Source organism: Hibiscus syriacus, unplaced genomic scaffold (assembly GCF_006381635.1).
Source record: "Hibiscus syriacus cultivar Baekdansim isolate YM2019G1 unplaced genomic scaffold, ASM638163v2 tig00112044_pilon, whole genome shotgun sequence".
Classification (NCBI taxonomy): domain Eukaryota; kingdom Viridiplantae; phylum Streptophyta; class Magnoliopsida; order Malvales; family Malvaceae; genus Hibiscus; species Hibiscus syriacus.
The window spans coordinates 1062136-1087578 of record NW_024063242.1 but is presented as its reverse complement, the minus strand read 5'-3'; the positions used below and the strand labels follow the sequence as shown (position 1 = coordinate 1087578).

At 33.5% G+C, this 25443-nt stretch overlaps 2 protein-coding genes and 1 pseudogene across 2 annotated transcripts; 1 reads left to right on the top strand and 2 right to left on the bottom strand.

The window, feature by feature from the left end:
* Nucleotides 1–4653: 4653 nt before the first annotated feature.
* Nucleotides 4654–6694, bottom strand: LOC120174275 (L-type lectin-domain containing receptor kinase S.1-like). Its single transcript, XM_039181177.1, is given in 3 exon segments — nucleotides 4654–5843; nucleotides 5845–6412; nucleotides 6415–6694. Coding segments are annotated over 3 exon segments (1713 nt in total). The 5' UTR covers nucleotides 6482–6694; the 3' UTR covers nucleotides 4654–4765.
* A 1025-nt stretch (nucleotides 6695–7719) lies between these two features.
* On the bottom strand, nucleotides 7720–9350 carry LOC120174273. The gene is made up of 2 exons (XM_039181175.1): nucleotides 9151–9350; nucleotides 7720–8141 (listed from the first exon to the last, which is right to left on the bottom strand). Exons 1-2 carry the CDS (start codon nucleotides 9292–9294, stop codon nucleotides 7938–7940), a joined length of 348 nt encoding a protein of 115 aa, XP_039037106.1. The 5' UTR covers nucleotides 9295–9350; the 3' UTR covers nucleotides 7720–7937.
* A 2500-nt stretch (nucleotides 9351–11850) lies between these two features.
* LOC120174309 lies at nucleotides 11851–15078 on the top strand (annotated as a pseudogene).
* Nucleotides 15079–25443: the final 10365 nt, after the last annotated feature.

Sequence of the window (25443 nt, the reverse complement as noted above, 5' to 3'; positions counted from 1 at the left end):
AAACTTTTTTATCTACGTTATCTTCCAAAGGCTAAAATATTAAACAAGTCTTGGAATTATTTCACTTTTTAAAATAAATATAAATCATATTTAAGTGAATATATGCGCTTAAAATTTTAATTTTTTAAAATTATTTATTAAAATTTATAAAATTATAAACTCTGTTAAACACAATTTGGTATTTTTTTAGTAAAATGTGCGTGAAGATAATCATCATCTTCTACTTGCTTGTATGGATTAACTTTAGATAAGTATTTGTGAATATGTATTTGGAAGTTTAATTTTGAGTTCATTGAAAGTTATTTATTTATTTATTTATTTTTAATTCTACTTTAAGTTATTAAAAGTTAGTTTTTAATATTTTTCTATTATTTTAAGTTTAGGAGGATTGGAATTTTGATAAATTTTGAGAGTAATATGGAAAAAAAATCAAGGATTAAATTGAAGTAAAGATAAAAAAAATTAAGACTAAATGAAATTTTATCTTGAAATTTAACAATTCATTACAATGGAAACATTTGATTAACAGAAAAAGGAAAGAAAAGAAATGATAGAACTTTCTAAATGGTTGTGGATGATGAATATTATATTTATAAAATATATAATGTTAAAATTAGCCCTCAATATTTACTAAAATAATTATTTTAGTTATTTTAAAAAATAATTATTTTGATTTCTATTTTTTGAGTATTTTGATTCTCGAATGTTTTATTTTAGGCAAAAAAATCTCATACGATTTGATCAAATAGTTGCTTCGGCCCTTATTATTTTTTAAAATATTTTGGTTCTTAATATTTCATTTTAGGGTAAAAGTCTCATATTTTAGAGCACTAGTTGTTTGTTAACTAACTGTTTCCATTCATATAAGACACTTTTGTAATTTTGTCCCAAAATAAATCGTTAGGGACTAAAATACTTAAAATATAAAAATAAAAATAACCATTTAATCAAAAGTTAAAGAATTTTTTGACATTATATCTACATAAAATAAAATTTTAAAATAAATATTGATTGTTAAATATCAATTTTAGGAATAACCAATGAAAATAAAATTTAACAATAAATGATGGATTATATAACTTTTACTCTAAAAGTTATATTAAAAAAAACTATAGGAAGTTCTAATGTATGGAAGTCTAATTTAAGATTAAGAAACGATAGAAAATATACATAATCGAAAATGTTATAAAAATGTAGTATTTTAAGTTGAATGCAACTTAAATTGTTAACTTTTTAATATTTTCGGTTCAACCGAAAATATAATATGAAGAATGTAACATTTTCGGTTGGCAACCGAAGATATTATGAAGAAGGTATATAACCGAAAAATATTAATAAAAAGTTAACATTTTAAATTACGTCCAATGTAAAATATTATGTTCTTTTATAATATTTTCGATTGTACCTTTTTCTCATAGTTCTTTAATCTTAGTTTTTTCCGATTACGCCTCTTTCTTATCGTTCTTTAAGCTTAAATTAGGTTAGTTTAGACATTAAAAAAAATTAATAAACAATATAAGAAAGTGCTGTAAATTATTGGATTACCGTGCGAAACTCGCAGCCTACCCATCTATTAATAGAGATGGGCATGGGTCGGGTTTGGATTAACTCGATCCAAAAATTTTACATCCTTCACCCGATTTGACTCGAGCTGAAAAATATATATCCTCCACTTGACCCGAACCTGACTTGACCTTTTGAGATAAAATCTGAACCATATCCGACCCAACCCGAAATAATAAAAAAATAATATTTTTATTCAATCAAAATAGTGATTTAATTGAAAAAAATAATACAAAGAGGGGTATTATTGTAATTATTCCTAAATATATAAGGTAAAATTATATTTTTTCGGGTCGGGTATTTTCACTCTAAATCTGAATCCGACCTGACTATAACATTATCTTTAAAAAATCTGACTCGAATCAATTTTTTTTAAAAATCCGATCCAATCGGGTCATAACACGTCGGGTTAGTTTCCGTTGCTCATCTCTAGCTATTAGGCGACTTTTGTGTGTGCAATAATGGAAAGTGGGCTCAACACGATTTGGATTGGATTAGTAGACTTTTCATTTCTAACATTCATTGTTGGTTTAATATTTCAGTTGGCAGAGTTCATTTTTTTTACCATTTACTATTTTAATACTTGAATTATAAAATGTTCTAAATTAAGTGTTTGATAATAACGACACGAATGAATTTACCTCAGTGATAAAAGAATTGTTATTGTTCTTAGAGGTCATTGATTCGAGCTCCAGCAGGGTGATTGAACATTCATTATCAAATAATTAAAAGTATTTAGAATATATATTACTTTGTAATCACTTTAGCTTAATAACGTAATATTTTATTAGTCAATAAATAAATAATTTAATATATATTTATTAAATGTTTTTTGTTTAAACTCAATTTCCCCATAAAAAAACTCAATTTAGTATATTGTGATGTTTGTTATATCAACTGAATTGAGTTGTATTTTATTGTTTTGTATACCTTGTGTGTAAAAAAGAAAATTTACGTTTGATTTTCGGTTGGTAAAATTTAAAATACTTTAAAATAATAATTATATTTAAAAAATCTTATAAAATAATTATATATTAAACATAATAGCAAATATAATAATACATTACTCTTATAGTTATAAATTTAAAAATATGACAGAATAGATTATTGATGAAATCTATCCCAATACGTTTTACAATAAAGGATATATCTGTTGCACGATGAATTTCTTCGTTGTAGTTACATTTCTTTATCGTTATTAGTCCTGTAAACGAACCGAACGCACACGAACGGAAGTATGTTCATGTTCATTCATTTAATAAATAAACGAACATAAACAAACACGAACATAAACGAACAAATTTTTTTTGTTCATGTTCGTTCATTAAGGAATATAGTTTGTTCATGTTTGTTCATGTTCATTCATTTAAATGATAAACGAACGTAAACGAACACAAACGAACGAACATAAACGAACATAATAAATTAACATAAACGAACACAATAAACGAACATAAACGAACAACACAAACACAAAAAAATAAACTTATTCGAACACAACAAATGAATGTAAAAAGGAAGTAAACAACAAGAATAACAACGTAAAATTCATTAATATAACCTGCAACTTTAGAGTTAATTTGTTCGAATATGACAAAAACATACATAAATCATAAATAAGCTATATGAACATAATAAAGTCTTAAAGTTAATTTGTTTAACAAAACAATATTATTGAAATCAAAACAAATTCAATAATCTTCGTAACATATTCAACTTGCCCTTTATTTGAATATAAATGAACATAAATGAACGAACATAAATGAACATATAATCGAAAGTTCATGAACGTAATGAACGAATGAGCCATTTGTTCGTGTTCGTTCATTTAATTAAACAAACGCAAAATCTTGTTCATGTTCGTTCATTTAATAAATAAATGAACTTCCCGCCACACGATTCATAAACGGTTCACTGAACTTTCAGTTCATTTACAGACCTAATCATTATTATCATTATTCTAATTCACATAATCATAAATGGTTCAAATAATAATTTTTTAATAACCTAAAATGATTATAAAAATAACATTTACTTATAATTTTCTTAATTTACTGATGAATATATATATTATGAAGATACAATCTCAGACCCAAAATATATAAGTAGAATAATAATTTTTTATTAATAAAGTGATTGGATACCACAAAGTTAATTTCAGGGGAGGATGCATATGGTTTTATAGGGAGTTAAATATATACCCATTATTTTAGATTAGATATTAAATATAATACAATATATTAAAGGAAGAAAAAATAAGAAATTTTGCATGCCCATTATATTGAAAAAATAATATAATATTAAATTAGTTATTAGTATTTTATTAATATAATATTAAATTATTAAACATTATATATTATTATAATATATCTGATTACATATTAATATAATATTATTAAAATTATATTATGATAATATTAAATATTTTAATGATTAATATTTTATTAAAATAATACTAATATATTAAATTAATATTAAATAAATAAAATAATATATTTTTTGAGTGCTTTTACTCTAAAGTGAAAAGTAAAAAAATATTTTACAGAAAATCAGATGGTAAAACATTGTACATAAAATACAAAGAAACTAGAAAAATAAATTACATTAGAAAAATCAATTATAACTATCAAACACTTAAATACTTTCCGTAAAACAAATTACAACTATCAAATATCGTAAAACATTTTCCAACTATTAAACACAGGAAAACGAAGAACACAATTTTAAGAAAATATTTTTCAGCTATCAAACACACCCTAAGTCTAACTTAAACGGTAAATCGTTCACCTACCACCAAACCCGAAAAATGATAAGAAAAAATATGGTCTCACAGCTGTAAAAAAATATTAGAGAATTCTGATTTACCATATCATTTATGATCTTATCTAATAATAATTTTTTATTTTATTTTTTTAAGGTGAAATGTCTCCTTTTATATATATATATATAAATAAATAATAATAATCATTTAAAAATCGTTTTGAATAGTTTCTCCGCAGTCTATATTCAGCGGTCGGTACAAACATTGATTATTGCTTTCAATAAAATAAAATCAAACAAAATTTAATCAAAGTAAAGTTTGTACAAAGAACCCAGCATGTAAAGTCAACAAGACAACAACCATATTCCACCACCGCCGTTATTATTCCCCGAATAAAATTTAGCAAAATGAAACAGTATTCACAGCGGTGGCGCCGCCTCTCTAAACTCTTTCTCCACCGCTTCCGCCACCACGAGCCAATTCATTTAACAACTCACCAGGAGCAGCGCCCACTTCCCCAACCAAAACGGCCACCACCTCCTTCATGGTGGGTCTCTTGGAAGGATCGGGGTGACAACAAGCCAACCCCAGCTTCAACATCATCTCCGCTTCCTCGCCGTCGTATTCCTCCCTCAACCTCCCATCCGCCGCCTCCCTCAGCCTCCCATCTCCATACAACTCTCTCACCCAATCCATCAACACTTGCTCTTCCTCCCTTTCATTCGACATCTCCAACGGCCGACGTCCACACACCACTTCTAAAACCACCACGCCTAAGCTGTATACATCACTGGACGCCGTAGGAACCGCCACCGTGGCTAATTCAAGAGCCAAGTAACCCAAGGTTCCAACCACCCTGGTTGTATTGGGAACTTGTCCGTGTTCGTATAGCTTAGCCAATCCAAAATCTCCGAGCCTCCCTCTCATGTCGGAATCCAACAAAATGTTGCTCGATTTGATGTCTCTGTGAACAACAACTTGGTCCCAACCATGGTGGAGATAATTCAAACCCTCCGCCACGTCGGCCAACACCAGCAGCCGTTGTCTCCAACTGAGAAGCTTCTGTGGCTTGTCGAAAATCCAACGGTTAAGGCTTCCATTAGGCATGTAATCGTAAACAAGCATGAGCTCATTGCCCTTCCGACACCAACCTCGCATTTGGACAAGGTTCTTATGTTGGAGTCTTCCCATGCTTTCGATCTCCGCCATGAATTCTCTTAGTCCTTGTTTCGAATCATGGTTCACGCACTTCACAGCAACCTCCGCCTGATTTGGAAGCGCCGCTTTAAAAACACGGCCAAACCCACCGGAGCCTAGAAGATTTTCATTCGAAAATCCATCGGTGGCTTGTTTAAGCTCATCATAAGAATATCTATGTGGCCAATACTCGAGTTCCCAATCTTCGATCTCATCTTCATCTTCTTCCCGTAGCCTTTTCCTCCAAAATAAATAAAACCCAGATCCACAAATAATTACAAAAGCAACACAAGCAATCACGATCCCAGAAATAGCACCGGATTGATGGTGATTCTATAAAGAACCGAGGCAAGCCGGTTGTGTTAATCTCTCGAAGAACTCCCATATCGCTCAAGCTCCAAGCTAAAACTCGCTGAGCCTCGATCCACGTAGTCTTGGAAGCGGAGAACCCAACAAACATCTCACTAGCAACATAGTTAGCAATCACCGGATCTCTATAATTAAGCGTTGGCCTCGAGGGTTTGGGAACGCCGACGGGAGCAACCGTGACGTTGATCTCAAAATTTGAGCCATCGAAATCAATCCAAGCATGGACATTTTGACCCGTCCGCATGTTAAAAGGAACGAAACTGCCATTTGAAGAATTAAAATACTGAGCTGGAGCTGTTTGTGCAGATATAATAGTGTTTAAATCGATCCCTATATGGTTGCCGTCGGGGTCATTGAATTCCGGGTTTTGACCGGTGTCGAACTCGATTGCTAGAAGGGGAGCCACCGTGGGGGTGGTGGCGTTGGTGAAAATGCCGAAGTATTGGCTAGCTAGAGCGCCTGGAGGGGAAGTGGAGTTGGAAAGGACGAAGCAGAGGCCGAAACCGGGGCTGGTGGAGATTTCGGTAAGACAGAGAAAACAAAGGCTGTTGAGAAGGAAGAGAGTGATGAGGAGTTAGAAGTTGGCTTCATGCGAAGGGTGGTGGGATAAAAGACGCGGCCGAAGGAGAACTGGTTGGAGTCGTTGGTGAGGCGGACGGTGGAGGTGTCGATCCGAGCATCGTTGATGAGGGTGAGATTGGTGGCGTTGATGGCAGTGCTGAAGGAATTGAAGAGGAAATCAACGGCAAAAGTGGGAGAGACTAATATGAGGAGGAGGAAGATAAAATATGGCCTATGGAGGGCCAGCGGTGGACGGCGGAGGGTAGATTAGGAACTGTGATTATGAGAAAAGAAATAGTCTATAAGCTGAGAACAAGCATTATATTGTTATTTTACTTTGTATGTTTCTAAAATGAATAAAAAGAAAAGAAAATTTTAAAAAAACTAAAATAATTTTTGAAATCATTTAAGTTCTAAAAATTATAAATAATTATTAAAATTAAATTTATCAAATTATTATAAAAAACATTAAATTTATTATTGTTTTATAACATAAAATAATTACTTTATAGTAATCCGTTAAATTTAGTATTTTTCCAACATAATTCAATTATTATTTGTATTGTTTTTGAAAAAAATATTTGAATATTTAACCAAAGGAAAAAGGTCTTTTTATTGCGTGGTGGGTCAACTTTTGAGTTGGTCATCGAGTAGAAAAGGATTAGCCGCCTCATATATCAATTCCAAAATCACTGTTATATCTTTCGCATTGCTGGACATCTCATTTCTCAAACTCTTTCCAATGACTATGGTTGTAATCGAACCAAATCGAGTTCGAGTATTATTAAACTCAATTTGATTCAAAAATTCTAAAATAAAACTTAATTTGAAAATTTACGAGTATAAATTTTTTAAACTTGACTTTAACTCAAAATCATGAATTGAAGCTTATAGAAACTCAAAAAAACTCAAAATGAAAAAAAAATCTTATATTTAATACGATTGAAACCTTAAATTCAAATTTAAACCTTAAATACACAAAAACCTTATTCTGCATATTTTAAAAAAATCAACACAAATAATATTATTAATAATTTTTTTTAAAAGAAAATCATAATAATATATTATTTTTCAATTGCTCGCAAACTTTTCGAATCAAATATTTATCAAACTTTTACTGAGTCGATCTCTAATAGCTTACGATTGATCTCGTCTCATTTATAGCCCTATAAAAACCCAAGATGACCACTATTCAAAACGACAATTATAAGTTCGTTTTGTTTCTCAAAGCAGCTTGACACACATACAAAACGACATGACACATCCAATATCGAAATTGGGTTTGTAACATTAAAATGAACACTTAAACGTCAGTTCTCATGTCTTACACACATTTTTACATGTGTGAAACAGGCTTACAGCAGTAAGGCTTGAAAAAGAAAATGAACACTGATTGAACCTTGTTGAAAGACCTACACGTGCGAAACAGGCTTTGTGGAAACATAACATAGCAGTAAGGCTCATCTCAATTCACATTTTACAGGGGCTAGTAAGAGGGATTTTTCAAGAGAGTCGCAAGCAAGAGAACCGGCAAATGTTCAACCAGTTCTTGCTCAAACTCCTCACCGTCTGATTCTTCTGCATTGTCGGCATCGTCATCATCTGCATCATTATCGTCTTCTTTATCATTATCAGCAGTTGTCTTCCCAATCACAACCAGATTTCTGTTAGTATCCCTGATTTCATTCAACTGCAAAAATAATAATTACACGAGTGTCAACAAAACCAATAGCGGCAAACGCATGAACCTGCCTCAATAAACATCAGCTTCTACTAATTTTCAACAATCCGATCACATACTCTTATCGAGTTATAAGGTAAAGTGATGTAAGTTACTGAATGTCATAAACTATTTGTAACCCAACATGAGAATTTACGAAAAAAAAACGTAAAGGGAAAGAGGAAAAAGATTTCTCCAATCTTTCAAGTTGATCACACTCTACCATGAGAGGGAACCGGAGAAACGTGTAATGACAAACTAATCCATTTTCAAGTTAAGTTCTGACATCCAACACTTCTAACACAACTTCTAACCTGTTTCGTGCCAAAACTTTCAACCTAGCAACCAAGCACAATCAGGAGAAGGAAAAGCAAAACCCAAAGTATAATAAATCATGGTTTTTGACACAAGTGGACATACATGCAGCCTCAAGTTTCAAACCCCTGCAGCATAGAAACCTTTTAAAGGACCAGGTAACTTAAAAGCACAATGGCTCGGTTTAAGCAAGCGGATTCCTTGCACTCGCTTAAATTTGTTCAAATGATTTACTGAATTATCAAAAATGGCCTCCTATTTCAGTTAAACACTTAGACATTGATCACATAAAAAGCATAGCATTACTACTAGAAATTTTATAATCAACAATGGTAATGCGAACAAAATTCTTGTTCAAAAGAAGGCTAAGAATTCTATGAAGTGACTTTCTCTACAAAATTCATCACGTAAGAAACCCACTAAATCACCAGAAAGACAAAGTTCAGTGTTTCAATTCACGCAGCAAAGAGAGCAAACGGCATTCATTAAATCTTGCCCAATTAAAACGACATGATCATTTGTCTTTCAAAAACGATTTACTCATTACTATAAACCTAACTAAATTATGCGATTACATTAACTCGTTTCCAGAAAGCAAAAAAAAATTATATTTATGTGACAGGGGGAAAACCCTAGAAGAGGGGGGTTTAGAATTTGAAATTACCTTGTCTTCGAGATTAGATTCCTCCATGGCGAGAAGGAGCTCTTCGTTGTGGGGTTGGGGCCATTGAGAAGGAAGCAGATGCGAGGGAGGAATGGCCCTCGCCGTAGATGGGAACTGCGTCATGAACACCGGGAACTGTAGCATCCTCTCCTTTCTATTTTAAATGTAAATATTTTTCAAGACATCAGCTTCTGCGAGTGGCGTGGATGGGTTAAATTTACTTGCCTTTAATTAGATGTTGCCTTTTGGGCATCTCAGTTTTCCGTTCGGCCTATCTAGCCCTCTAATTGGTCCAAGCCTAGGGAGCATAAATCATAGGTTTTCTGGCCCAATAGGATAGTCCCAATTTTTTTTTTTGAAAAATAGCCCACAAATACTTTTATTTTGTGATCTACGAACTCGTCACGTTGATGTGACGAATTTTAATAAAAAATATTTTTTATTCAAATTTTTTACCTTGATCACCCCACTACAGTCACTAATGCTCAAACTCGTAACTTTTATGAACAACAACAATTCATTTAACCACATAAATAAGTTGGTTAATATTCTTAAATTAAAATATTATTTCAATAATGTATTTTCGTCAATTTAATCATTACTTATGATAAATGAAACTTTTAAATTAAGGTATTCATGTTTAAAAAATTAAGGTACTTAGTGACCCTTTATCAGTTAAATATGTATCAATAATTTTTATTTATTTATTGAAGCTTTTAAGAAATTTATATTATCTGAATTAATTATAATGTATAAATAATATTTTTGATATGTATAAAAAATCTTTGATAAGTATAAAAAATCTTTGATAAATTTAATATATCGAATTTAATTATTATATCTATTTAATAGGTTGATTTACGATCATAATGATTATACGTCTGACACCATTAATTAGAGTCGGTACCATTAATTAGAGTCGGTATAAATATTCCTCAACTGCGACTGAGGAGGAGATCACATGTTAACTTATTCTCCTTCACTCTTATATCTTTATTACACTTTTATCCCAATCACAAAAAACATTGATCAATGGTCACTCCCTTGTTGACCAGATTCTCCTTTTAAATTAAAAAAAATAAACCACTAATAATCAACTATACAAATTTATTTTCATCAACAATCAATTTATGCATATTTAAATTACAATAAAAAATATTTTATTGAATGAAGTTTTCCTTTACGTATATATGTATATATATATAATAAACCGGGTATGCGGGTACCCGGTTAAACAACATTTTGTTATATTAAATTAAAATTAGGATCTAATTAAAAATTAAGAATTAAAGTTAATTTTGGTGATCAAATTGATTAATTATAAAATCTAAGGGATTTAATCTACACATTTAATGCATGACTATAATAAAAGATTTTAAAGTTAAGGCATTAGACAAATTAAAAACAAAACTAGGATCAAATTGGATTAAATGAAAATCCAAGGAAACAAATCATATACAAGTAGTGACCAAAATGGAAGAAAACAAAGTAGGGTGTCAGCGTCGTAAATACGTAACTTTACAAGGACCTAACCATATTTATTCTAATTTTTAACTGCCGCGTAAACACCACTGTTAAACGTTAATGTTAGGGGTGTTCAAAAAACCCGAAACCATTAACTGATATAATCATTATATTTAACATGTTAATTAACTGAACCGTTAATACTAAACAATTTCAGCTAACCAAATTGCTAAAAATGATGGTTAACAGTTAATGTTACGTTATAAATTTTAATAAACGATTAACCAACATTATTAAATTTATAATTATATTTCTGATTTATTTTATTTTTACACAAGTAACTTGATATAAGTTTATATTATTTATTATATATATATATATTTAATAAAATTTGTATAAAAATAAAGTAGTATATATTTTTATTATTTATTTTTTGAAAATATAGAAACATACTTACACTAATATAATTTTATGTTTATTGTTAGATACTAAGATAATGATATATGCACATACTTACATCAGTGTAAGTATGCGTTAAGTGTTACACTTTTTTTTTATTTTATTTACTTACACCAGTGAAAGTATGTGTTAAGTGATATACTTGTTTATTTTATTCACTTATAACGGTGCAAGTATGTGTTAAGTGCTACAATTTTTTTTCGTATGAATTATGAAAAAAGTTGACAAAAATTGTAATAGGTTAACATGTAACCGAACTGTTAATAACGGTTAACCGTTAGCGGTTAGCCATTTTCTAATTATTAGATTATGATTAGAAAAATCTCATATCCGTTATAATGAGTAATTGACCGTTTAGGCTAAATGGTACGGTTAACCGTCCATGAATAACTCTAGTTAATGTCATGTGATCATTTTGAACCCATTTAAATAGGTCAGTGATATATTTGTTACAATTTTAAAAATATTGGTCATTTCATGATCTGGTCTATAGTTATGTGGTTATTTATGTAATTTACCCTATAAGTAATTAAAATTTAATAAATTAATAACATAAAAAATTGAAATAGAATTTCTTTAAAATCTAATATAACTAAATCGAAAATAATCGTTTCAGTAATTAACTTAATTTAATTTTAATTTTTAATATAAAATTAAATTTATTAAATTGTTTGACGTGACTTTTTATCCAACAAGTTTTGGGATCCGAACCCAGTTTATGTGGGAGTTTGGAAACAGCTTAGAAGTGAAAACTTGGAAATATCCGATCGATCTTTCACTGTAAAACTTCGAAAAAGCTTTGCAGAGCTAAAACTAGCATTAATTTTTTCCATTGTCCAAATCCTCCTCCGTCCCTGAAATGGATCCCCACCTGAAAAGCTACCCTCTCCTATCCTACGTTTTGTCCCGCCTCCCTTCCATGTCATCCTCCAAACCTCACTCCGATCCTCCCTTCGACCTCGAACAACCACCGGCACCAATCGTGGACGAAATGCCCAACCTTTCCCATCCCAAGGTCCTCGCTTCCATGACCCAGGCTATCTTCGACGTCGCCCAAACCCGCTCCCTTCTCCAAACCCTCGGGCCCCGACCCGACCACGAGTCCGTCGACATGGCTCGCTACAAACTCGCCGAGATCGATTCCGGCCTCTCCAAATCCCTGGAAGAGCTGGTCCTCTCTCCTCGACCCGCCGATGTGGATCAAGTCGAGTGGCGTGCCAACTTGGCCCAAAAAGAGCAACGGATTCGACAAGAAGCCGAGAAAGAAATTTCGATGTACAAATCGATATTGCAATTGGACGAAATGCACGAGGCGTACGGGAAACTATTGAAGCAAGCGGAGGAGAGGTTGATTAAGATTTATGAGAAGGCGGGAGAAGAGGAGGAAAGCTTGGAGCAAATTGAGGAGACGAATCCGGAGGTTGTAGGGATACTGGAGGAAGCGCAAGGGAAAGGATTGGAAAGAGTTGATTTGTGTGGAAGGAAGCTCCGGTTTTTGCCTGAAGCCTTCGGGAAGATTAGTGGTTTGCTTTCCCTTAATCTTTCCGGAAATCAGCTCGAGGTCTGTTCTTATTTTTCTTGTTTTGGTTTCTTCCTTTAGGCTTTGATGTTTATTGAATTGATGATCAATGGTGTAAGAATTTCCAAGTAGATTTCTGTTGTCAATTTCTCTGTTATATTGTTCATTTGTTGATACCATGAATAGGTTATATTCTAGTGATATATTTCATGTCTCCTTGTATATAATCAACTGAACTTCTGGATTCTATGCTCTTAGGAAACAATCCTTCGCTATTATGGTTTGACAATTAGTGTGTAGACATCAGAGATGAAACTTTGAACTTGATTCAGACTTTGTTCCAAGTCTTTTGGCTCCATGTCCAACGTTTGAAACTTGTTGTCAACCCTTCCCCATCCCCCAAAGTAGTATTTTTTGTGCTTGTTTCAGCTGGGAAAACTTTAGGGAATAACAATAACATGTCATCTCCTGCTACTTGGAACCGCTAATGCTTACAATGCCGACGTAGTTATTTACTTATCAATGGTGTAAGAACCAATAAGTATTTTTTTTTCAGCTTCCCAGGAATAATCCCGAAATTTAATCAAAACCTGCCAAAAAACAGAATATAGAAGTAGAGATTGCAGGAGTAAATTGTTGATAACTTTTATCATAAAAATAACTCATTACAGCCTCTGTCCGTATATATATTCCAGTTTGCTATTCTAAAAAATGAACGTAGTCTCCTAGTGTCCTTGCCTCCCTTCTTTCTCGCAAACCTCCTTCAAATGCGATTGCTGACTTGGATGCTGAGTTTCCCTTTTAGCTTTCATTCCTTGCTGTTCATAACTGACCATATTTGTCCTGTTCACTTCAGTTTCCCTGTTGTATTATTGCCCATTTGTTCATACTCTCTTAAACCCTTAATAACCATATTGCTTTCCAATGATATATTCTTTAATTCATCTCCCATCGTAAATAATCAACTGGAGTTGTGGATCCAATATTCTTAGGAAACAATCCTACATTATTATGTTCTGGTAATTGGTCAGAGGACATCAGAGATGCAACTTTGAACTTGATTTAGACTATATTTTTTTTTTCCGGATAACAATTAACTTTAATGATGCATGAGGCTTGTCTCTGTTTTCCTGTCTGTAATTAAAAGAGATAAGTTAAGCAATTGACTTGTTCTTGTATAGGCATATTAAATCCTGGTCTTGAGTCTTTTTATGAGTTTCTCTTTGAATCTGACTAATATACAGGTTATTCCTGACACACTTGCTGGATTGCAAAAACTCGAGGAGCTTAATGTTTCCTCGAATCTTCTAGAGTCTCTGCCAGACTCAATTGGATTGCTTCAGAACTTGAAAATCTTGGATGTCTCAGGAAATAAACTGAATGCCTTACCTGATTCCATTTGTCGCTGCTGGTAATTGTAGTTTATCACTATAAAACAAATTGCTTTTGGTCATTATCATTGCTAAAAACAGACTTTCATCAAGTCAGGTCTTTGATAGAGTTGGATGTGAGCTTCAACTCCCTCTTGTACTTGCCAACTAATCTTGGGGATGAATTGGGGAATCTACAAAGGCTTTCAGTTCATTTGAACAAGCTTCGATCCCTGTCAACTTCTATTTTGTAGGATGAGGTCTTTGCGTTTTCTGGATGCCCACTTCAATGAACTCCGTGGTCTTCCAGATGAAATTGGGAGATTGACAAATCTTGAGGTCCTCAACGTGAGGTGCAATTTCTCTGATTTGACAGAACTTCCAGAGTCACTTGACAAATTGACCAATCTTAAAGAGCTTGATATCAGTAACAACCAAATAAATGCCCTTCCTGATTCATTTGGTCGGCTCGACAAGCTGACGAAACTGAATGTGGATCAAAATCCTCTTGTTGTTCCACCTAAGGAAATAGTAGACGAAGGGGTTGAGGCTGTGAAGATTTTCATGGCAGAGAGGTGGGTTGACAAACTTGCCGAAGAAGAAAGAAAGAGCATGATGGAAGTAAAGGAAGTGGAAGAGGCTGGGTGGTTGACACGCAGTGCCTCTATGTTGAAGAGCTATGCTTCAGCTGTTGGTGAGACTGTATCAGGGTACCTTGGAAGTGCTGGTCTCAGGGACCTGGTTCTGGATGAGCCGCGATGATTTCACTGTCACCTTCAATTTGCTGCCGATTTCGGCTATTCAACTTTTTCCTCGGCTTTCCTTACCCTTCTGTTCCAGCTTTAGGTCAGGCCAGGGTTGGAAAGGTAACAACATTTGTTCTTGTTCTGATTCAAATGAGAGTTTTGCTGGAAAATAAAATGCGAAGAACCTCCTTGTATTATCAGGGGACCTCGGAGCTTCTGCTCCAAGGGGACCCTATTCTGGACGAGGAGGGATGATTCCACTGCACCTTAAGTTTGCTGTCAATTTCCATTATTCAAGCTTTTCTTAAGCTTTAGGCCAGGGTTGAAAAAACCCAACGAATTTTGTTCTTTTTCTGATATTTGAGCTTCAAAACAGATTGGAAAGAACCTTGTTATTAAGTCCTCCATCATCTATAACGTGTATGCATTGTAGTTCGTGTTGGCCTAAATGGTAGTGGTAAATTTTGGATCTCTTTGCATTTTATTTTAGTTTTTTTTTAAATATTTTATTTAATTCACAGTTTAGTGGCTTTTCGTGCATTCTTTCTCAAATTTAGCATGTTAAAAAATTAGGATAAAAAAGAATCTGTGTATGCATTGGTAGCATATATATATATATAAAGAATGTTGTTGACTAACTAATAATGAACCCACCTAAGTATAGATCCGAGTGAAGCTGCGCTGATGTTTCAGGCTCCATTTCTGTTTCCTTGAGTTGTGCATCTCTTACGTCAACATACCAAGTGTCTGTCAAGTTAATTGAGTTGAGAGGGTTTACTTTTTCTGTTATTGATCTGGATTCATTTCCACGGGTAAGAATTTAATAAAGTTTGATCGAAGACGATTGCATATCCTTCTTGCGTCATTATTATTTGTATATATCTTTTAGGGTGACATTATCACGGTGGTCACTTTTGTTTTGGTTGTTTATTTGTTCACTAAAATTATAAAAAAAATGTTTTAATTATTATATTGAGTGGCTAACTTTCATTATATTCATAGTGTGGTATATTATTAAAAATGATTATTTTCTAATTTGATTGTTAAACTTAAATTAAATATCTATTTGACCTTTAAACTTTTTTAATCTCATTTTACCCGCAATATTTTCACTGATTGTCAATGCCGCTCTAATCACCTTACCCGACGAAGGATACAACATTGAACCAGAGTTTTCTCTTCTATTGTGAATTGTTATAATAATTTAGTCTCTACAACATTATAATTTATTAAGTTAGTTATAAAATGTGATTAAATTTATGATTTAAGATCAGTTATGTTCTTTCGATTCTCGGATCCTTGTTCCTTGTAAAGAAAAGTAAGCTGGCCCCATTTCAATCTAACTGCCCACAATGGACTACTCCACGTCACTGCCCACAATGGACTACTCCACGTCCACTGCCCACAATCTGGCAGTCTCCTTGCATTGGTGCTCTGCGTTTCTGCAGGAAATGCTCCACATTCGGACACAACACATATCACATGCAAACAGTTTCTAAAATTTTAGTGCCATACGACGAAAATATAAAATAGCCCTCTAATAAGGCCATCTCCAATGCTCATCTCTACTCTAGTGCATCTCTATCTCTACTGTAGAGATGAAACATTAATTCATCTCCAGTGTTATCTCTACATTACTACTAAATCTACTTTATTTATAATATTTAACTATTATAATATTGATTTTAAAAATATAAAATAAAACATATATATTTCTAATAAATATCAAGATAAAAAACATAAATAAAACATTCATAAATAGCAATACGAAAATACAAATAAATAAGAAAATTACATTTCATAATAATATTAGTATGTTTATTTATCTAATTTCAATGTATTTTTATCTATATTGTAAATTAATCTACTTGAATTTAAAAAAAATCATAAAAAATATAAAAAATCAGAAAAAATACAAAAAATACAAAAAATAAGAAAAATTACAAAACAATTAGTATTTATATATATATATATATAAAATTTTAATGTATTTTTTTTCTTGTAATTTAATTTATTTGAATTAAAAAAAAAGAAAATTGTAGCGCATGCTACAGTACCGCGTCAGATGTGGCGCGGAGTGTAGCGTTTCGCTACTATAGCGAGAGATGTGGCGATGGGCTGGAGGGGGTTTTTTCTCCACAGTGGAGATATTCTCCAAATGTGGAGAAGCATTGGAGATGCCCTAATAAGTAGAGAAAAATGAATTGTAATAATAAATAAAACTAAATAAATGTACTTGTAAATTATTTTTATATTACGTTTAATAAACTATTTAATAAATTCTTTAAATTTTAAATAGAAAAATAAAAAAATTATTAAACACCCAACTACTTACACAAAATAAGTATGATCCTCTTTTAAAAAGGTACATGTTAGATTATATCATTCTTAATCTTGTCAAAAAAGTAACAAAAGAATAACTAAGTAGAAAATAAAAAAATTATTTAAAAATGTTACATCAACTTCGTCATTACTTTTTTTATTGGTGGATAGTTAAAAAAAAGAAAAAAATATAACGTTAAATATGATTTTGAAAAAAATAATTGGATGACCAAAATAGAAATAAAATAATAGATGAGTGACTAAATAAATAATTTATCATCTTTTAATTATATGTGAATTTACAATTTTGGGCCCTGGACAAGAGAGGGCCCTAGGTAAGCGCCCTTTTTGTCCATGCTCATGGACGAGCCTGCTCACATGGAGCACATTACTTGTTCGGCGTAATGTCTCTGTAACAATAAAAAACCCCCTCTTCTCTACATGTAACAAAAATAAAACGAATGACTCGTTGGCACGGTTTGAACCCATAACCAACATGCATGGGGAGCCATGCCCTAACCTAATAGCTAGGGCACTAGTTGTGTCAATATCCCTTTTAAAATATTTTTAAGATATCAGATGGGATTTGAAATCCCTAAAAATCAGTTCATCCCAGTTAGCATCGAACCAAAATCCCAAAATATATCACCCATGTTACCGTCGCTTCTACCTTGAATTGATCATTTTTAACCATCGTGTTCGACACTGTCGATATCACTGTGGCTACCACCTAACCCCGATCAAAACCCCTCTTATTGATCATCAAGAACCATCGTCGATTGTCATGGAGGACCCCTTGAAACTTAGTCGAGAACCTTAAAAACTCGTTCTCATTTCTTCGTAATTTCGGCCATCGTAGGCGACCGTAGGTCGTGCCGTCCTCACCACTGTAATCCTCATCCAACGTCGAGTAAAATCAGACTGCTTTCATTCTAGTTGGCCCCACTGATCGTCAGGGAGAAAGACTTAAAGCTTCGGCAGAAACCCAAAACTCCCATTTTGTTTTTGACGATTTTCGACTGATCTCGTCGTCGGTTGGCTACACCACCACCACCATTTGGTTCCCCGTCTAGTTCTGATCAAAACCCAGTCGGGTTTGCCCCTCACCACCCTTGTCTCCACTATTCGCCGTTAAGGGTAAACATCTAGTTGTTTTATTTTATTTCTCATCGACGATTGGTTGCTTATTTGAGATTATACGACTTGATCTTGGTGTTTGGCTATTTTTCGGTTAATTGGTCGTTGCCTCGTCTTCGTCGCCTGTTGCACGTATTACCACGCGCTACCAGTGTGTGTGGGCTTCATTTCCTGTTGAGTCAAATAATTTTTCTAAAAGCTAAGTTAACTCGGACCGAGTTGACCGAGTCAACTCAGACCAAGTTAACTTATTGACTTGTTAACCCGAATGTTGATCATTGACCAGACACGTTGACTTTGACAAAAAAAGTCATTTTTTCGAAAAAGATATATTTTATGTTTTTCGACACCCTAAGTCCGAATCTAAAGTCCATTTTTTCATATTCTAAAACGAAAGCCTCTGAATTGACTCTTAAACCCAAATTTTCATAGTTATTTTAATTAAATTATTTATGGAAAATAAGGAAATGGTAAAGACTGATTGATGACCTTGGTTATGATAGGTACTCGTGATTCGCTTGATTATGTGACTGCTCGACCTAACTCTTCTTGATCCGACCGGTTGCGTGAGTCGTGATTTCACGTATGGTTCTACAACTCAGTTAAATACTCTATTTAGTGCATTATTTTGAAAGTAACCCTGTTCTGATTTAATTTAGGATAATGTACTGCCTTTTGATCATTACGAGACTGGTGCTTAGTAGATTTCCTGAACTGACCCATTTTGCGAGGTGTGTTCCTTGTTTGCAATATATATATATATATGTTTTTACTAATTTTCTCGAATTTTGCTTTTACTGATATGAAATTATGATTTTACTGATCTGAAACTTCTGATTGTCTGGTATCTGTTATATGGATTACTGTTGTTGTAAAATATATGATTTCTGATTTTTACTGGTGCTTTTTGAAACTATTTTGGGTACTGTTGGGTAGATATCTGGAGACCCTGAGGTTCAGCTAGTTGGTAATTCCTCCATGTTTTGATCTTTCATATTGGACTCCTAGATTTTAGTGGTCTAGATCTTTCATATTGGACTCCTAGATCTTAGTGGTCTAGGGTAAGTCCTTATGGATGTTTGTTTTAGGATAATTCATATGGTGTACTGGTAAATGGTAGCTAGGTGTTTTAAATTAAAGAGAAAATAACCCCAGTGACCGAAAATGTCTTATAATATACGATTTTAACCAACTTTTTTTGGATTTGCGAAAATGACCAACAAATTCGCAACGCGAACTCTAATTTCGCAACCCAGTTTCCAAATTCGTAACGCGAATATGTAAATCACATTACGATTTTCCAAATTCGCAACACGAATCTGTAAATCGCAACGCGAATTTGTAAATCGCAACATAGAAGTCAAATTCGCAACACAGAAGTTAAATTCGCAACGCGATAGTCAAATTCGCAACACTTAATTTCAAATTCACACATGAATTTCAAATTCGCAACTGAATTTCAAATTTGCAACTCGATTTTCGAATTCACAACAGGTTTTAGTTTCGCAACACAAATGTTTTTGGTATATAACTACGCAACAGCAACAACTCATAACCTAAATCCCTAAATCGCAACTCATTCCATCTCCATCTATCACTCTCTCCAGCGACATCTGTTCCTATATCCAACGACATCCTTCCCTATCTCTAATTTTTTTTACATAATTTTATTTCTATATAATTTTTCAATGATTTCTCTCCCAAATTATCAACTATCAACTTAATAAATGTATGTTTTTCTCTAAGTTAGTGATGATATGTAGTATATAGCTCGTTTGTTAGTAAATAATTTACAATTTGTAGAATGAAATCATCTAATGTTGATCATGTTTGGATAGATTTGTGTTTTGGAGGGTCATGGGAGAATGTTCGTGGTGTTTTACAATATGTGCCTTTACCCATGAATCTTTAACTAAAACTGTCATTAAAAAAGTTAACTTATGAAACTCTAATGTTACGTGTTGCAAAGAAATTGAATTTAGAGCCTCTAAGTGGATTTAGGTTATCTTATCAGAGAAAATGTAAAGTTTATTTTAACCGACAATGAAGATTTAACGATTCATTGCTTACATTAGTGTTTTGCAAGAAGATGATGTTACATTGTATGTTGTTGAACCTAGAAGTAGTGAAGTTGGGTCAGTAGCGGGTAGTAATCAACTAAGTTCTTCAACCCCAGTTTATGGTGCTCACAATGTACAACGTTGTTATCAATCTCAAAATTTAATGGTTCCACCACAATTTCATCACTAAGAAAATTTTGTTTCACCACATTTCAATACCAACACAATATCAAACACAATCTCAAAACCACAACTAGTCAGTATTCGAAATTGATCTTGGTCAATACCCAGACTTTGATCTTGGTCAATACCTGGACTTTGATCTTGATCAATACTCGGATTTTGATGATATTTCAGAAGAAGAAACATACCATGCATGTAATAATTTTGATATTGGTCAATACATGAATTTTGATTATGAAACAGCCGCTGCCGAGGAAGATATTGTTGATGATAATGAGGAGGAAGTTACGACTGTGAATGAACATGTTGAACATCCATTCTGTAATTCATATAACCCCTGAAGAAGAAAAAGAAGAAGTCCTCGAAGAAAAGAAAAAGAAGAAAATGCCACGGGAGTATAACTGGAATATACCAGAATTACTTCAGATGCCGGAAGAAGAGTTGGTAAAGATAACAGTTAATTGTTACACAAAAGTTATTCGTATCAAGAAAGATGATTGTTTTGATACAAAGGAAGACTTGAAGATAGCTTTGTATACGAAATGTGTGGAAGATGGCTATCAACTAAAAGTTAACAAATCAAGCAAAGATCGTTTCAAAACAAAGTGTATGATTGACAAAAACTGTATGTGGCGTATGATTGCAAGGATAAAAGATTGCGAAATATTTCAAGTTAGGACTTTTATTGATAAGCATACATGTTCAAGAACCCAATTTTTTCCTCACCATAGACAGGCAAACAAAAAGGTGTTGGGTGGTTTTCTGGCTGAGTTAATGTTTTTGAATGGAAGGGTATATCGGGGACATGAAATTATGACTGACATGAATGCTCAGTTCAAGATTAGTATCTCATATTCTCAAGCTTGAAGAGCCAAATGTTATACCTTGAAATTGTTGAGGGGGTCGCTAGAAGCATCGTTTTCCCAACTGACGGCTTATTTTCACAATTTAAAGCTGAAAAATCTTGGGTAAGTAACTCATATCAAAACAGATAGAGATGGACGCATTGAGTTGCTATTTATCGCCATTGGTGCTGCGGTTAGTAAATCATTATAATTTTGTTGACTCATTTTTTTGTTAGTTGCATGCATTTCACATTTAAATGATTATATTTCTTGTGTATATGATTTTGTAGATTTGTTCGTTTATTACTTGCATGAGCCCAGTTATTATAGTTGACGGAGCACATTTGAAAGGTCGATACCTTGGAGTAAACTTATTAACAGTAGCCATGGATGCTAACAATGGGATACTACCAATAGCTTACGGGGTTGGCAAATCTGAAACCTCTGATACATGGACATGGTTTATAGGGCACCTTAGGGATTGCATAGGTCTTATTAGCAATCTGATAATCATATCCGATAGGGCAAACTCAATCGACAACGTTGTTAGAAGGTGTTTCCCAGATGATTTTCATGGACTTTGTGGTGTTCATTTGTATAGAAATCTAAAATCAAGGTCTGCTGGTATAAAAAATCACAAATGGACACACTGAAGACTGTAAAAGCTTATCAGGAAATGGATTTTAATAAGCATATAAATTGTTTAATACATGTTTTGCCTCAATGTGCTCAAACACTAGAAGATGTCGGGTTTGAAAGATGGTCAAGAGTACATCAACTTGGAGCAAGATATGATTTCATGACATCTAATAGTGCAGAATAATTCAACGCTCTAAGTTGTCATTCCCGAAAATTACTCATTACTATGTTAATGGAGTTTTTTCGAGCCTCTATTCAACAGTGGTACTACAAGAAAAGAAACCATGCAGGTATTATTTCTTTAAATTCGTAGCTTATCATATTTAATATATTTTACTAAGTATTATTTATTTAAATTTACAGGAACACTAGAACGTCGTGTTACACCATGGACTGAAAAAAGATAACGAAACGTGTTGTGAAGTCAACGTCATGGAGAGTTGAACCATGTTCAAACACTTTGTTTGAAGTATTGAATAATAACTTAAATGGGCTTGTCGATCTAAATGCAAAGACGTGTAGTTGTAAGAAATGGCAAACATCTGGTTATCCGTGTGGCCATGTTATAAAAGTTGCTCTTCATCTAAACCAAGATGATTTAAGCGCATACGCTATGGATTGCTACACTACAAAAGTATATCGACAGACTTATGTCGAGATTGTCTACCCTATTCCACATCCTTTTGAGTGGGACATACCAGATGAATTACAAACAGTTTTGCCACCAGTCATGGATAGCAGGCTACCTGGCCGACCAAAAAATCACAATCGTATACCGTCTAAGGGTGAAGAGAAGAGGATATCGACATGTAGTCGGTGCAATGAAAGTGGTCATACAAGTTGACCTGTGGATCACCAGTGCCATCACAATCATCTTTTCCTCTACCAAAATATGGATCCTCATCAAAATCCAAATCTCATATGGTGCCAAGCAAAAGAAAATCAAAACCGCAATCAAAATCCCAATCACAACCGGCTTTAACTTTTGGGACTTACTAACTTAGGTGATTTTTAAATGCAAACATTGTATTATGCGTATTTTATGTGTGAATGCATACATTTTCAGTTAGACATTCATTAGTAACTTGAATTTGAACATTGCTATGATTTTTTCAGTTGTTATCGCTTATCAGATTGTTGTCTGTTATCTTTTTGAATGTGTTTTCCTTGAATTCGCAACGCGAAATTGAAAACCGAAAATCGCAACGCGAATTTGACTTTCGCGTTGCGAATTTACCTTTAGCATTGCGAATTTGTACCTTCAACATAATGCAGATTGAATTTTAAATAACAAATCAACTTTTACAAATCAATTAAACAAGCAAAAAAATCATTCTTATTTACATATCAAATTAAACAAATCAACTTTTACAAATCAATTAAACAAGCAAAAAATAATTCTTATTTCCTCATCAATTAAACAAATCAACTTTTAAGGTAAAATTCAATTAAACAAGCAAAAAAAAATGTACTCCAGACTGTTGTTTATGCACAAATACATCAATTTCATACATATCACTTCAGGATTAACCTGCAGAAACCAAACATTTGCTCAAACAACACTTTCTACACATCTAAAACCAACAAACAACAAATTACTGAATTCTAGGTACTTAACCAAATATTTTAAAACCAATTAAAGAGTATATATGTTAACAACACTTGCTCAAACTTACCAATTGTTTATGCACACTTTCAGCACGCGGAAACAGGTACGCAGCGTTTCGCATATATCGATCTAGCCATAAAATGCCGAAACTACAAGCCTACTGCACCTCTATCTCTATCTGTGGGAGGTATAAACTATTTACTTCCTGTCGTCAAACGTTCCAAGCACATGCATACGAGAGGACCACAATCCCCACTGGCTCTATACGTTTGTTGTGGCACAGTCTCGTCTCTGATCATTGTAACTTTGAACTTCTTTGGCTTCTTGTTTTCAGAATTAGTCCAATAATCAATCGCAACCAAGTATTTAGCCAAATGAGCGCTCCATCCCTTTGTAATAATATCTCTCAAATCAGACAATGATATGTAATTCAACATGCTGTCATATACCATTGTCTTCAAGGATGGGAGCTGAAGCTCGACGAGAAGCCAATGACGACGTTCCAAAATAGGGATAAACACCTGCAATCATAAATAATTGCGCACATCAAATAAAAATTATGAACACCTTTAAAATATTCAAAAAATAAATACTAACCTTATCGACTTACCACCACGCAGGATAAAGTTTAGCTTTTCCATTACCCAACGTATATGAAGAATCTCTCGGATCCTTCAAGTGAGCTATGTGAAAAGACGTCGGCATAATAGTCCATCGAGTATTTTTTATTTTCTTCAATTTCCTTATTACTAGAAGACGTGACACTCATGCATCAATATGTTGTTTTATAAAAAAAAAATACATATATTAGTGAATTTATTAATAAATTTTTAAAAAAATTAATCAAAATGCAATATAAGAAGAATATAAGACTTACCCCCCTTCGAAATAGCCATTATCTTCAACCCCTAATAAAATACCCCACCAAGACCGATCAAGAAATAAATGTATAACATCGTCGAGTTTGCATATGTCAGAATAACACCCCTGGCTCCGCTCATATAGATAAAAATCAACTGCGGTCTTAGCCCAAAGGGTATTATCCGTAATTGTGCCCGGTAGTGTTTCCCTCTCCTCCTGAGGAATGGTACTGGCCAGTAACTCATACGAAAGCCAACACGCATCCATCATATCAGGCATGGGATGGGGTTTATCAATATATCAACAAATGACGTGTTGTGAATCGGGCTCTTGAACGGTGGGGAGGGACCCATTGAACGATGACAGTGGCCTCTTGAACGGTGGGAGGGGCCTATTGAACGATGAGAGGAGCCTCTTGAATGATAGGAGGCGCCTCTTGAATGATGACATGTGAATCGAGATTTTTCTTACAGAGTCTTGGCACTAGTGGGGTGAAAGGAGACATAATGACACGTGCACGACGTCTGATGCGTGAATCCTGTCGTGCAAGAAAAACCTGACGTAAAGCAGCTACCTTATCAGGCCGCTGAAAATAAATTAATACATAAATCAGTAAATAAATAAATAAATAATGCCAAAAAAATGTTATTTGCATTTTTAATATAGTATTACAAATTTAACTCATTGTGTAAAGTATGAACCTCATTTTACAACGATGAAACAATCTCACGTAGAGCGGCTACCTCATCACGTAAAGTAGATACCTCATCACGTAAAGTAGATACCTCATCACGTAGCGCACCATTGTCATCGCGTAAAACATCCACCTCACCACGTAAAGACCGTACCTCATCACACCATGCACCATTGTCTTCACGTAAAGTATCGACCTCATAACGTAAAGCACCGACCTCATCACGTAACTCCCCTAACTCATCCCGTGGAGGTGGAGAACAGAGAGATAAATACCGTGGCCTCTTTGTCGGTCGCCTATCATAAGGCGATGGTGGAGAAGAGGCTTGATGATGTGATGGAATAGGTGATGGTGGAGGTGGAGAAGAGGCTCGATCAGGTGATGG

What these genes read in the sequence shown, in the direction of transcription:
- LOC120174273 (XM_039181175.1), bottom strand. Translation starts at nt 9,294, where the DNA reads ATGCTACAGTTCCCGGTGTTCATGACGCAGTTCCCATCTACGGCGAGG. An exon ending in AATCTAATCTCGAAGACAAG is followed by an intron (nt 8,142 to 9,150) that starts GTAATTTCAAAT and finishes TTATTTTTGCAG; the next exon opens with TTGAATGAAATCAGGGATAC.